The sequence below is a fragment of the Panthera pardus genome, unplaced genomic scaffold (genome assembly GCF_024362965.1).
Source record: "Panthera pardus isolate Hobbes unplaced genomic scaffold, ASM2436296v1 HiC_scaffold_2, whole genome shotgun sequence".
Lineage (NCBI taxonomy): Eukaryota > Metazoa > Chordata > Mammalia > Carnivora > Felidae > Panthera > Panthera pardus.
The window spans coordinates 148,673,691-148,689,250 of NW_026526765.1; the positions used below are offsets into that span (position 1 = coordinate 148,673,691).

At 42.1% G+C, this 15,560-nt stretch overlaps 1 protein-coding gene across 4 annotated transcripts in view; it reads right to left on the bottom strand.

Moving 5' to 3' along the window:
- The window catches only part of MAPK9 (mitogen-activated protein kinase 9), a 58,996-nt gene that overhangs the window by 40,465 nt on the left and 2,971 nt on the right, over positions 1 to 15,560 (bottom strand). For 3 of the 4 annotated variants that reach the window (XM_019469700.2, XM_019469699.2, XM_019469701.2), the window contains exon 2: positions 1,498 to 1,668. In XM_019469700.2, the coding sequence (XP_019325245.1) occupies positions 1,498 to 1,619 (122 nt within the window). In that variant the 5' untranslated portion in view covers positions 1,620 to 1,668. Of the gene's footprint in view, positions 1 to 836; positions 1,073 to 1,497; positions 1,669 to 15,560 lie in introns of those variants that run through there. The other variant, XM_019469702.2, reaches the window with a different exon arrangement.

The window sequence follows — 15,560 nt, forward strand, 5'->3', positions numbered from 1 at the left end:
CCCATTTACAAAACCTTCCATTTTGCAATTACTTATGAACTTTTTTTACTCATGAACTTTATTTAGAATTACTTATGAACCATATTGAGAGGTTGACTCTCAATGTGGTTATTACATTAAATGTTGTTAATATCAGCCTTGCCAAATTACCTGTATCAAACTACTGTGCAATTCCAAGTAAGAGATGGATTATAAATCAAAAGAATGTTTTATTGTCTAGAACTTTTTATACATTTCAAAGTGTCCTCACTTGAACCATCCAATGACTTTAAAACTTCTCTTGGCACAATGGATTTAAATAGCAATACAGTGTGTTATCTTTTGGAAATTAAGATCACCCTTATTTTAGACCCAGACTGGGCATTCCTCCCAAACAGCCCCTTCTCCTACATTAGTTTTTCTGTGAAGTTCTGAATGTCATTTCCTCTTAGCTCCCAGGGCTCCAACCACCTAGGCTAAAGGGAACAACGGGAAGGATTTCCCGGATCTCAGGTCTCCATAACCGAGGATCAGTTACAAAGCGCTGGGTCTCTAGACTCAAAATCTCTAATGACAACATTAAGCCCCCCTACCAGAACATCTGGAAGAGTTAGTTCTCTTTTATCTTGAATCCCCTCTGCCTACAAGTTGTAAACAGTGGATATTTAGCTCCATCACAGTTTATTTTAGATGCAAAGACAACCTTGTTTTTATTGACCCAAAAAAGAAAAAAGAAAAAAAAAAAAAAAAAAGAAAAGAAAAGAAAAGAAAAGAAAAGCCCTGCCCAGAAAACTATGGGTTGAAAAGTTTGGGAAGCGCTGATAACTGTAGTCTAGAAAACACGTGAAAGACTTTACCTTTAGCTGGCCGGTGATGTCGCGGCAGCTGACTGTCTTACCATGCAAGAGACTAAGGTTCAGGGTCAGACCAACGGTTCTGACGGGCTGGACACATGGTTGAAGTGAGACACCAAGGAAGAGACGGCCAGCCCAACCCCTCACACAGCAGCCCTTCCTGGTTAATCCATGGGGTGATAATGACACTGACTGGCCTCATCCTGCCAATGAAGGGCAAGGCACTGCAGTGACGGCGCCTAGAAATGAATAGGAGTGATTGGGGATAAAAGGGGGAGAGGGGAAAGGTGGCCAGGATGAAGAAATGAATAAAACTCCAAATTTCTGTTACAACTCACTGTCATACCTATTAGTCTAGTATCTAATGACAGGGAAATGGAAAAAAAAAAAAAAAAAAGAAAAGAAAAGAAAAAAAAACAAAGGGAAAAAAAGAAAAATCGCAAACTATAAATTTATGCAGCATTCTAAGAATTGAGGTCTGTATCCTACAATATGACTACATATAACTAGAGCAAGAGCTTGATCTGATATAGTTCAAAAACCTATTGCAAAGAAAAGAGTATTTTTTTAATCATCAGCGTTTCTAAGTTCTGACAACTTCATTTTATTGGGTTTTTATTATGACAAAAACTCAGTCCATGCTATTGAAACAGAGCATACTTACCAAACAATCCCTTGGGCTCCAGAGCCAATTGGTTTCAACTGCTGGTAACGTTTCAGGACAGTGAAAGTTGAGTCTGCCACTTGCACACTGTAAAACTGACTATCACATTTACTGTCACTCATGATGTAGTATCATAGAATATTCCAAAGAGCTGGTACAGTGGTCAGGTTCCTTAAAAGAGAAACAGAATGAACATGCACTCTTTCTGAGATGATACAGGCACAGCTCACTTCATAGGGTTGCAAGTTTATTGGCATGTAAGACAACGTGGCTGTAAGTTGATAAAGTTGGTTGGACCAAGTTCTGAACTTAAGCAAAGTGCAAAACAAACAAAAAAATGCAATGACATTTCAGAGGCACAAGACCATCATGAAAGGAAGGAACATTGAGGCCCCACATGACCATGTTTTAAGGGAGCAGACTAGAAACTAACAGCCCTTCTTTTATTTGTCCATTTTTGCTAGCCATGACAGGATTATGTCACTGAGTGATTCTCATCAGTTCGCCTCCTTTGGAACTAGCTTATGCCGGGCTGCCTCAACCAGGGATGAAGGCACTGGGGAGAGGTTTCCAAGGGATTCTGTCTACAGTTCCTGCAGAAAACACAAGTGGACCAGTCTTCTTCTAAGTCCACAAATTCAGGTGAAATGATGGAGCAGAAAGCAAGTCCTACTACATATCTAGATTGTAAAAGGAGGAAGTGATGGAACATTGGGGTGCTGGGCCTGGAGACATGGGTGTGTGGGCCCACTGGGCACGTTGAGGCCCCACATTCCCCAAACCCCACATCACTGGTGGGCTCAATACAGACAGTTGTAGATAGAGAACCATTGTAACCTATAGTCATTAACATGGATGCTCTGACAATTATTCATGATAAACTAGTATAAACTGGTGGTTTAGGCAGCCACCTTTTGGTGGCTTAGGCAGTAGGCTGAGATCCCCGCCATGCAAGAGCCTATGTGATTTATATAGAAAACAACCAAACACAAATCAGCAGTTACACTGATTTGGATCCCTGGCTCTTTTCTGAAGATGTTTATTTAGAAGTCATAAACTATTTCTTTTGCTCTTTTTAAAAAAATTAAAAAGCCAACAATAAAATCATAGGAGTAAACATTATATACTATTTAAAAACATGGAATTTAAATTTTATTCTACAGCTTCAGCAAATTCCTGTTTGTTCTACCATCTAATATTTAATGCCTACCTGCTAAGTTCTCTGGAGTGATGATTTGTATTTCAATACAGTGATGCCTAGAATTTCCATTAAACATGGAAATAAATTCATGAATAACAAGCTTAAACAAAGAATTTAAATCAAATGAATAGCTTCTCCCACTGACCACTGCTTCACCCCCGCTCCCCCCCTCATCTTTTTAAAGTTTATTTTTATTAATTTTGGGAAAGATACAGAGAGCAAGTAAGGGAGGGGCAGAGAGAGAGAGAATCCCAAGCAGGCTCCATGCTCAGCATGGAGCTCGACTAGGGGCTCAAACCCATGAACCCACAAGATCATGACCTGAGCCAAAATCAAGAGTCGGATGCCCAACTGACTGAGCCATCCAGGCGCCCCTCCCCCTCTTTTAACCATTCTCAGGGCAGTGGCTGAGGCACAGCTCTTAGTACCACCAGCGACTGTGACTGAATGTGCTGTACACAGGCTGGGGAGTGCCTCCGGGAGGCCAGCACTGCATTAGATGAACCAACACACTGCTCATGACAACCTACAGTGGGATGATCAGCCCCTGCTACACTGTGAGCTAAACAGCCTGGCTGAGCCACGCTGCAGTGAGGAGGGGGCCCTAAGCTCCAGGGCGGTGAGGGCAGGTCTGTGTTGCTTACTGTGGCATCTCACACTGCTGGGGACAGGACCACAATAGAAGCATTCAATAAACTTTTGCCGCTCTGACCCATAATTCAGTACCTAATGATTCCCTGAGGAGGCTGCTTCATTTTACTGACATCTGAAGGAATATCTATTTCTAGAGATGATTTTTTTTTACAGTTTTTATGGGGCTGAGACAATTCAACTCAACGTTTATGGGGTGCTTTTGTATAAGAAGTGGTAAGTAACATAGGTGATAAAGCAAGATCAGGTCGTCTTAAAGCAGCTAGTTGGGGGAATACTGTAACACAAGTTGTAACACAAGTTATAATAACATAAGGGCATAAGCAAAAAGTAAACCAAGGCAAAAGAGGCCCTACCCTTTGGCAGGGGTGCAGAAGACAAGGAGAGCTTCATGGAGGAGGTTGCATCTGATCTGCCAGAGACAGACAGCAGAGGTACAGAGCTCGAGCTGACTGTGCTCAGACATGGTGAATTGCTCAAACTGGCTCTTGGGGTACAAGTGCAAAGGTTCAGAGATGGACTAGGTGAAAAGGCAGGTAGCCACTACAACCTGCTGTTTCTTTGCCTTACTGGAATACACCTGCACTGCCAGTCATTCAAAAAGCACTTCCTGACACCACTGTGGACAAAGTCCTGTGCAGGAACAGCCAGTGTGCCTGCCCTTGGTGAGCTCACAGAGAGTGCATACTGCGGGCACGTTCAGGAAGAGCCCCGATGCAAGGAGACCCCTAAACCAAGAAGGACAGAGAAGGCTCTGAGCTGTGGGGAAGAGAGAGAGCATGTGCAGAGAGGTGGAGGTGCGTTCTGAGTGTGAGAAGTCATTTAAGAGTTAGTTTTGCTGGGCAGTGGGGGAAAGAAGCTGGAGAGAGGAAACCAGGCCAGATCACCATGGGCCCTGGAAGCTGCTGGGAGCCATCTGGACCTGGGCCCGAGGGCTGTGGAGCCATCAAAGCAGAGAGGCATGTGCTCTGGCTTGCTTTGCTGAGGGGTCATTCAGGAAGCTGTGAAAGGGATGGACTGGGGTGGGCAGGACTGAAGGCAGGGAGGCCCAGCAAAACACGGCAGGGTTGTGGCAGATGGGGAAAAGAAGTAAATGCACGGCATGGAGGAAGAATGTGCATGACCTGTGCTGCCCAGGAGAAGATGAGGAGGAACGCGGGTGAAGCAGCTGGAGGTGGGCAGGAGACGCATGCAGTCTGCAAATCTGGCTTCAGACAGGTAAGTCTGCAGTGCCTGAGAGACAGGCAGCATGACAGCCACAGGCTGCTGACATCCTCCAGATCCTCCCTCCTTTGTTTCAGGAACAGAAGCCTCCCTATGCGAGCTGGACAAATGGCTGCCCAACTAGAGAGGACATCTGGCTGCTTTTTGGCAGCCAGGTGTGGCCAGATGACCAACTTTTGGCTGATGAGATGTAAGCAGAGTGATGTGTGCCATTTCAACATCCATCCATCCATCCATCCATCCACCCATCCATCCATCTTGTTATCTTCCTTCCTTCCTTCCTTCCTTCCTTCCTTCCTTCCTTCCTTCCTTCCTCTCTCTCTCTTTCAAAAGCTGCTTGCTGTCCAACTTATCTTTCTCCCTTGCTGCTGGCTGGGGGAACAGCTGTCACAGACCCAGAGACGGCAGTCACATGTTGAAGCTGGTAGAGCTGCCCACTGGCCAGAGTCCTGAATGACCTTGTGGCCCAGAGCTGCCCCCCATTCTGGTCCACCTGCCCACACTCAGGCTGGTACAAACTAATCTCAACCTTGTTGAGCAACTCTGGAACTCTCTCTGCTACAGCTGTTGTAACCTGTACTTTGACTGGCACACGATTAGGTTAGCTTTTGTGAATTTGGGGAGAATGTCACATCATTAGGTTAGAGAATTAACATATTTTCATCTCAAGATTTAAAGTAATTTTTATTTAATTTTTTTAAAGTTTATTTATTTATTTTGAGAGAGAGAGAGAGAGAGAGAGAGAGAGAGAAGAGAAGACAAGAGAGAGGCAGAGGGAGAGACAGGGAATCCCAAGTAGGCTCTGCACTGTCAGTGAGGAGCCTGATGTGGGGCTCAAACTCACCAACCGTGAGATCATGACCTGAGCCAAAGTCAGACTCTTAACCGACTGAGCCACCCAGGCGCCCCTAAAGTAATTTTTAAATTAAAATAAGTTGCCCTTAGTAGGCAGAAAAAGCTACCTAAGTGAGAAGCTGTCAAAGCCATCTTCTCTGTCAAACTTGGGCTTTGTGAACATGAGAAAGCACGCAAGAAAGCCAAGTAATTTAGCTATTAATGAAATCAACTGTTGAGATTATATTTCAACAGAATGGATGTCAGCTGGGTTTTAGAAAACAGTTTACAAATTGGGAAGTCCTATATAAGAATTCTTCGTACAACCACATCATCAACACACTGAGGTGCAGGCACTGCCTTCACTTCCCTCACCAGTGGGTGCTGGTTCCGCACCTCGGCTCCGAGCAGTGGGACCCTGTCTCCACCCACGCTGCTTCTGTGCTGTGCAGCCCCTGTCAGGCTGTGCTGTTACTCAGTTTCTGCAGGTCTGCCCATGTCTCCCTCCCCCAAGGCTGGTAGCACCTCAAAGGCAGGGAGGGGCTTTCTTCCCTCTCACATGTCGATAAACTTAAGGAAATGTCCAATGCCCACCAATGATCCACTGAGAAAGCTTCTAGGGGGACACACTCTGCTCCTTGGGTTCTTCAGATCTGAGGGTGGTGGGCAGAGCCCAGGGGGAAGGAGTCAGCACAGCCTTTGATGAAGCCATCTGGCTCAAGTCCATACCCTTCCCACTTTACCATGCTGCTTCAATGAATCCTGGTTGAATGAAAGGCTCTAATCTAAAATCCCTATTTGTCTGGGGGTACCTGGGTAGCTCAGTTGGTTGAATATTCAGCTTTTGGTTCCTGTTTAGGTCATGATCTCATGGTTCCTGAGTTTGAGCCCCGCATTGGGCTTTGTGCTGACAGCATGGAGCCTGCTTGGGATTTTCTCTCTCCCTCTCTCCTTGCATCTCCCTCTCTCTCTCTCAAAATAAATAAAAATTTTAAAAAACTTACTAAAATCCCTATTTGTCTAAGACTGAAGACCCTTATAGAATCCCCTCCAGGATTCTAGAGTAAAATCTACCCACTCTACAGATAAACATTGGGTAGGAGGGATGTTCCTACTTTGTTTGGAGTTTAGAATAAGAAATGCCTTTAAAAAAAATTCTCTAGGGGTGCCTGGCTGGCTCAGTCAGTAGAGCACGTGACTCTTGATCTCAGGGTGGTTTAAGCCCCACATTGGGCATGGAGCCAACTTAAAATAAAAAAATAAATAAAAATTTCAAAACAGCTTTATATTAAAAAAATTCTCTAACTCTAGAATCCTTTAAATATAAGCAGTTCAACTACTGTAAATATACTATTTACGTCCAAGTCTTGTGGGGACATCGGCTACCATTCACTGAGATCTCCCAATATCTCATGAGGGCCTCCTACGCACCAAGCACAAGGTAGGGATTGTTGAGAGAGCACTAACTAGACAGTCCATTCCCTCAAACCGTCAAGAGCATACTGGGAAGTGTGTCGTAGGGGCAGACGTAGAAGTGGGCCCAAGGGCGGTGTGGGGATAGCAGCCAGTGAGCGAGCAGAGGGAGTGTGTGAGTGGGACATGGATATAAAGGAAGGTTTCCAGGACGAGTCAAGACCTGAGTGCAAGTTTGTGCACAGTATCAACCCAGGTGTGAGGGAACAGGCATTCTCATACATGCTGGTGAGCCCTGTAAGTTGGCAAAACATTTCTAGGGAGGAAAATATGTAACATCTAATGAAAATTTTAAATGCACATGACTCCTAACCTGGCCACTACAATTCTATAAATGTACCTGATAAATATATATGTACAAATGTTCAAAGACATTTGTGCAAGAATGTTTGTAGCACTTTTTATAACAGGCCAAAACAAACAAACAAAAAAAACAAAAAAAAAACCCAAAAAAACCAAGAAATAACCTAAAACATACACTTGGAATGAGTAAACTATGGCATAAAAGCACAAAAAAGCCATTAAAAATAATGCAGGGACTTTGTGTACTGATGAGGAATGATGTTTAAGATGAAACAAAGGAAATGAAGCAAGTTAAAGAGTGTGTATGGTAGGGGCACCTGGGTGGCTCAGTCGGTTAAGGGTCTGACTTTGGCTCAGGTCATGATCTCATGGTTCATGAGTTTGAGCCCTGCATCAGGCTCTGTGCTGACAGCTCGGAGCCTGGATGGAGCCTACTTCCAATTCTTTGTCTCCCTCTCTCTGCCCCTCCCATGCTTGAGCTCTGCCTCTCTCTTGCTCTCTTAAAAAATAAACATTAAAAAAAATTTTTTTAAATTAAAAAAGTGCCTGTAGTGAATGTGAATATTCACAGCCCCACACACATGCACACACACACACGAGTATACTAGCAAGTACAGAGACACAGTGGGAAATGAGACTTTGACTCTTCCCATTACAACTTTCTGTTGTTTTTTATTTTTATTTTTTTTAGTCACACACACATTTCACATTAAAAAAAAAAATAATAAATGAAACCTTTGAAATGGAAAGCCAAGACCTAAAAGTCGGGAAGGTTGGGGGCAGACGAGACTGGAGGCAGAAGAGTAGGCCAGACTCTGAGCTCCACAGTTATAAACATCCCCCTAACAGCCTGTCAGGTGAGCAGTGCTGTCCCCCCTCTGCAGACAAGGAAGAGAGCTAGAAGACAGTGAGGAAGTTGCCCAAATTCCCAGCTGGGAAGTGGCGCAGCCTGGATCTGAATTTAGGTGTGTCTGACTACAATCTTCTTGTTCTTCCCAATACTCCATTCTAATTAACATCCCTAACTGCATTTAGAAACTGAAGTGATGTGTCCAAGGGCTGGTCAGGACCAGGCCAGGAGAAAACACAGGACTGGATGCTTCATCCTGCTGGCTTTACTCCACCAAGACAATTTTTCTTCTGATAATGTATCAGTCATCCACAGCCTCAAGACAATCTTTAACTACACTAATGGTACAGAATATCCAGGACATGCAATAGTTAAATTAATTGACTGCTCTGGTTAAAAGCAGAGTTTCACAATCCTTCTCTTAGCTTCAATACTTGTTGAAATTTTTAATCAAATTGTTCTTTTTCCTTGCCTTTTTTTTTTTTTTTTGAGATAGAGATAGGGTGAATGAGCTTGTGAGTATGGGAGGGGCAGAGGAGAAGAGGAAGAGAGAGGATCCTATGCAGGCTCCACACTCAGTGCAGAGCCTGACACAGGGCTTGATCTTATGACCCTGAGATCACGACCTGAGCTGAAATCAAGAGTCGGACGCTCAACAAACAGAGCAATCCAGGCGCCTCCCCCCTTCTTTAGTTCTTAATAAAAATGGCAGAGCGCCGCAACTCAATCTTTCTTTGATAATGAAGAACCTTACAACATCTCAGAGCCATCCTTCTGAACATCAGTCCTTCAACTACACTGCTTACTATGATAAAGAACAGCCACTAGTGTTTGGTAATCACATCATCCATGGGTGGATCCTAAGGAAGGATCTGTCGAGGATTCCAACCCATGGGCCCCTTGGAGGCACTGGGCCTGTCTGTTCCTCCTCCCCAGCCCCGACTCCCAGTGCTCTGGTTGGGGTGTTCTAAGTGTTCCCTTGATGGGGCAACCGCCCAAGTGTTCTCCCAGCCTCCATTCCTGCTACCTCCAAACCACTATTCACACGGCATTTCCCCAGGAAAACCTTTACATGAATGCTCACAGCAGTGACATTTTCTACAGTTCAAAACTGGAAACAATCCAGGTGTCCTTCAGTGGGTTAGCAGTTAGGCAAAGTGCTGTACATCCATACCATGGAATACGGGGCAGTAGTAGAAATGAACCAACTACTGATACATGCAACAGCTTGGGTGGATCTTCAGGGCATTATCCTTAAGTAAAAAAGCCAATCTCAAAGGGTCCATACAGTATAATTCCATTCACACAACATTCTTTTTTTTTTTTTTTCAGTTTATTTATTTTGAGAGAGAGCGAGAGTGCGTGAGTGCTTGTGTGCATGCATGCTTGAGAGGGGGAGGGGCAGAGAGATGGAGAGAGAGAATCCCAAGCAGGCTCCGCACTGTCAGCGCAGAGCCTGACGCAGGACTTGAGCCCAAAGACCGTGAGATCATGACCTGAGCCGAAACCAGGAGTCAGACACTTATGCAACTAAGCCACCCAGGCGCCCATACACAACATTTTTGAAATGACAAAATTATAGAGCTGTGGAACAGATTAGTGGTTGCCAGGGTTTATGAATGGTGGGCAGTGGGGGCGGGGTGTGGTTATAAAGGGTAGCACAAGGGAGAACTTTGGGACAATGAAATAGTTCTGTATCTTGACTGTGGTAGTGGTGTTTGTACAAATCTCTCCATGTGATAAAAGGACACAGATTTGTACCCATACGCTGCACCAATGCCACTTCCCTGGCTTTGATACTATACTGTGGGTATGTAAATGACAACCAATGGGGGAAACTGGGTGAAGGGTGCATGGGACCTCTCTGTACTATTTTTACAATTTCTTATGAATGGAGAATTATTTCCAAATAAGGAATTAAAAAAGAGATTTGTTGAACATATGCAGTGATCATACTGCTCTTCTGTTTAAATTCCTTGGATAGTGACCAACTGCTTTGAGAGTAAAACTCTGATCTTTAGCAGGCAGAGGGGTTCACAGGACTTCTGGCCCACTCTTGGGCAATACTGAATCACCTGACACCAGCTGACACACCAGATACTGCCTCTTCTACGCCTCTTCCCGAGCTGTCCCATCTGCCTGAAATGACTTTCCTCCCCATTTTGTTCTCCTGGCCAACCTTCATCTTCCTTCAAAATCTAGTGCATGCACCTGCTTCTCTTGAAAGTTTTCCTCTACAGGAAACTTCAAGCTGTGCTGGGCATGCCCCCGTTTTTGGCACCACAACCTATATTCGTTTTATTGCAAGTCTACCTCTACTTCTACTCTGTGAGGTCCCTGAGGGCAGAAAATGCGTCTGATTCATTTCCTAATCCTCTACTAATTACATAGTGGGTGCCCAGTAAATATTTGTTATAGGCAAAACTAAGCAGAAGAATAAATGTAGGGCAGTGTGGTACAGTGGTTAGCATGAGGACTCTCAAGTGGGAGGGCAGGCTCCTGGGCAGACTCCATCAAAAATTGTTAGAATAAACAAATTCATAATGGTTCAGGATACAAACTTAATGCACAAAAATATTTTGTGTTTCTATATGCTGATGAACTGTCAGAGAAATTAAATGATGTTCTCACAATTGTATCAAAAAGAATAAACTACTCAGGAATAAATTTAAACATGGAGGTAAAAGACCTTTACATTGAAAACCAAAAGACGTTAATGAAAAAAGTTAAAGACGCAAATAAATGGAAAGATATTCTGTGTTCATGGATTGGAAAAATCAATATTGTTAAAACGTCCACACTACCTAAGGCAATTTAAAGATTCAATGCAATCCCTATCAAAATTCCAGTGGCATTTTTCACCGAAATAGAACAAATAATTCTAAAACTTGTGTGCAACTACAGAAGACTCTGAATGGCCAAAGCAATTTTAAGAAAGAACACAGCTGGAGGCATCATGCTTCCTGATCTCAAAGGTATAGTAATTAAGTATTACAAAGCTATAGTAATTAAGACACTATGGTATTGGCATAAAAACAGACATACAGAGGCACCTGGGTGGCTCAGTCAGCTGGGTGACCAACTTCGGCTCAGGTCACAATCTCACAGTTTGTAAGTTTGAGCCCCGCGTCGGGCTCTGTGCTGACAGCTTGGAGCCTGGAGCCTGCTTCAGATTCTGTGTCTCCCTCTCTCTCTGCCCCTCCCCTGCTTGCGTTCTGTCTCTCTCTCTCTCAAAAAAAAATAAACATTAAAAAAAATATTTTTTAAAGAATATTAAAAAAAACAGACATATAGATCAATGGAACAGAACAGAGGGCCCAGAATAAACCCACATATATATGGTTGATTAATTTGTGACAAAGGAGCCAATAATATACAATGGGGAAAGGACAGTCTCTTCCATAAATGGTGTGGGAAAGCTGGACAGCCAAATGCAAAAGAATAAAACTCAACCACTCTTACACTATACACAAAAACTAAGTTAAAACGGATTAAAGACTTGAACATAAGACTTGAAACCACAAAACTCCTAGAATGAAGCATTGGTGGTAAGTTTCTTGACATAGGTCTTGACGAGGATTTTTGTAATCTGGCACCAAAAGTAAAAGCAACAAAAACAAAAATACAAAAAGCAACAAAAGCAAAAAAACAAGAGGGGCTACATCAAAGTAGAAAGCTTCTGCACAGCAAAGGAAACCATTAACAAAATAAAAGGCAAACTATGGAATTGGAAAAAAATATTTGCAAATCAGGTATCTGATAAGGGACTAATATCCAAAATATGTAAGAAACTCATACAGCTCAATGGCAAAAGAAACAAACAATCTGATATTAAAAAATGGGCAGAAGATCTGAATAGACAGTTTTCCAAAGAAGACATACAGATGGCCAGCAGGTACATAAGATGTTCAGTATCATTAATCATTAGGGAAACACAAATCAAAGCCACAAGATTATCACCTCACGCCTGTTACAATGGCTAAAATCAAAAAGGCAAGAGATAGCAAGTGTTGGTGAGGATGTGGAGAAAGGGGCACTTGGGCACTGTCAGTGGGAATGCAAACTGATGCAGCTACTAAGGAAAACAGTATGGAGGTTCCTCAGAAAGTTAAAAACAGAACTACCATATGGTCCAGTAATTCCACTTCTGGATATTTATCCAAAGCAAACAAAAACTAACTTGAAAAGATAGTTGCACCCGCATGCTCACTGCAGGATTAGTTACAGTAGCTAAGACGTGGAAACAACCTAAGTGTCCATCAGTGGGTGAGTGGATAAAGAAGAGGTGGTCTACATACACAATGGAATATTAATCAGCCTAAAAGAGAAGGAAATCTTACCATCTGTGACAATATGGACAGACCTCAAGGGTGTTATGCTAAGTGAAGTAAGTCGGATAGAGAAAGACAAATATCGTGTGATCTCTCTTATATGTGGGATATAAAAAACAAAACAAAATGAAACTGCCAACCTTATAAATCCAGAGAACAGATTAGTGGTTGCCAAAGGTGGGATTAGGTGTAGGAAAGAAATGGATGAAGGAAGCGAAAAGGAAAAAGAAAAAAATGTGTATTACTCTCTTCTAAATTACAGTATACAGACTTAAGATTCAGAGTGTATATTTTTACAAGAATTGTCAAAATAGCTGTCTAGATTAGGATTTCTGTATTTTCTTTTTAGATATTTAATTGTGACACATAATAGCATAGTAAAAGATATCTGTTTTAAAAAAACACAGATTAGGACTCTGGGGTCAGAGGGCAAAGAGCCTACCACTTATCTGGATGATCTCAGACCAGCGATTACACACATCTGTAAAACAGGGATAAGCATAGAATCACCCTCAGGGGACAGTGAGCACAGTGCCCAGCACAGGGCAAGGTCTCAATGTCAGGTGACATTAGGACAGGTATTACCACACCCATTCTGTTTCCTGCTCCCCCAAATAAACGTTTGCATTCTGAAAGTGTGAACTAAAATCTGGGAAATGCAAAAGTTGATGACATGGCCAATGGTGGGTGAGCATCTCGGTCAAACTGCACAGAATTTACTTTTCATTTTAGGCTGTGACCGGCAGATGATGTTTCAGGACATTTTTTGAAGACATCTGCTTCATAGGATGTGTGTGCTATGTTTCTGAGAGCATAGTTAAGAGTTGATGAAACAGAATCAGAGCTTGTGGATTTATTACGTGGGCTGCATGTTCAGGCCTAGATATGCTAAAATCAAACTAGTGACAGCATTGGTTAAGATATACAAATACTTAAATAGTCTAACAAATTAAATCACAGTTCTGTACAACTATACATATACACACACACTGACATAATTTTTAAAGGAAGTTATTTTAAAAGCCAGTCATTCTTCCTCAATTATTCTTTCTCTTAGCATCACTGTGGGGGAGGGGAGATAAAAATATTTTTTAAACAAATCCCCAAGTTTCTCCTATCCTGGCCTATGGAAAGACAAACTTTTGGCATACCACTAAAATGTGTTCACACTGTCCATTCTCCTAATAGCCAAAAAATTCACTTATAAAAATACTTCAAATTCTAATTTCAGAATAGGCAAGAACCTATTTAACATAAAGGGAATTAATATTAATGCCTCATTTTTAAGAAAGAAATAACAACTATCCTGTTTGTAACTACATATCTTTAGAATCTAGTTTTACTATTTCTGAAAAGTTTCAGAGTATATAGTCCTTGCTGTCTTTTACTTTAATGTAAAGTTAGCTGGGGGCAGGGAGGGAGAGCACACTATTTTATGAGACCAAAAAACAAACAAACAAAAAAACAACAAACAAAAAAGCCCAAATGAATTAAATAAAATCGAATTTGTTGAATTTCACCTTCAAATGTTGAGCAAACTTCCTTAGTTATGGGAAAGTCCTATGTTAAAACACTGACTACTCTTGCTCATTATTTTTATATCTATTAATTTATACACCAACGTTTTCCAAAGAGGATTTGAGGTGTCAATTAAAAATATTTTAACTGGCAATTCAAAGGCCAATATAAGGGGCACCTGGGTCGCTCAGGCTGTTAAGCGTGGACTTCAGCTCAGGTTGATCTCACGGTTCATTATTTTGAGCCCCAAATCCAGCCTAGCACTGATAGGGCGAAGCCTTCTTCGGATCTTCTGTCTCCCTCTCTCTGTCCCTCCCCTGCTCGCCTGCTCTCGCTCTCTCTCCAAAATAAATAAACATTAAAAAAATAATAAACCACAAATGCCTAAAAAAAATGAGCTCTTGTTGTGCAAAGGATATATAAACTTGCCTCCCAAATAATAGAACCCCTAATGAATCAATGGGTCTAGACACTGAGCCTCAATAGCTGCTAACATTGCAGCATGAGCCAGCCAGCTTTAACTGCTTCTAGATGGAAGATGGGGGTGTCTGGGTGGCTCAGGTCATGATCACGTGGTTTGTGAATTCGAGCCCTGAGTTGGGCTCTGTGCTGACAGCTAGGAGCCTGGAGCCTGGAGCCTGCTTTGGATTCTGTGTCTCTCTCTCTGCCCCTTCTTCTCTCACTCTCTCTTTCTCAAAAATGAATAGTAAACAGTAAAAATAAAATTTTTTTTAATGAGATGGAAGACAGTACCCCACCCAGGGCATTCTGATTCTAGGGCATTAAGCCTCATCTTAATCCCACTGTGAATTTTCAGGAGATACAGAGAAACACATTAAATTACACTGCAGAGATGCAGCCAGTAAAATCCCAACTATGGAAATGGTATAGAACAACCAACTGCTTCAACAAATACACTACAAGGAAGACAAAAGAAGAGAAATAAAGGGGGAATCTATAGATTAAAAGAAACTTAAAAGATGTATCAACCAATCATAATGTATGGAACTTATCTAGATCCTGATTCCTATAAACAAACTGTTAAAGAACTATAAAACTTATAGGACGTCTGGAAATTTGAATATTGACTGTTATTTGATTATACTGAGGAATTATTGCATTTCCAAGTTTAAAAGAGTCCTTATCTTTTAGATATATATATCGAAATATTCATGGATTGAATGACATGACATTTAGGATTTGCTTGAAAATAACATGGGTGGGGGGTGTGAGGGTGTAAGTAGATGAAGTTGGGGTGAAACAAGATGGGCCAGGAGCTGATAACTGTGGAAGCTGGATACTATTGTTTAATTTTGCATATGTTTGAAAGTTTTCATAATAAACAGTAAAAATAAAGACTGACCTTGAAACTAGCTCAATCACAAAAGGTCAAGTATGAGTTTAATTATTCTTAAAGAAAATTATGTTAAAAAGTCACCTTTTTTTATACATTAAAAAAAATTTATTTTAATGTTTAGTTATTTTTGAGAGAGAGTCAGGGTGCGAGTGGGGGAGGTGCAGAGAGGAGACAGAGAATCCGAAGCAGGTTCCAGGCTCTGAGCTGTCAGCACAGAGCCTGATGCAGGGCTTGAACTCACGAACCATGAGATCATGACCTGAGCCGAAGACGGATGCTTAACTGACTGAGTCACCCAGGCACCCCAAAAATGTCACATTC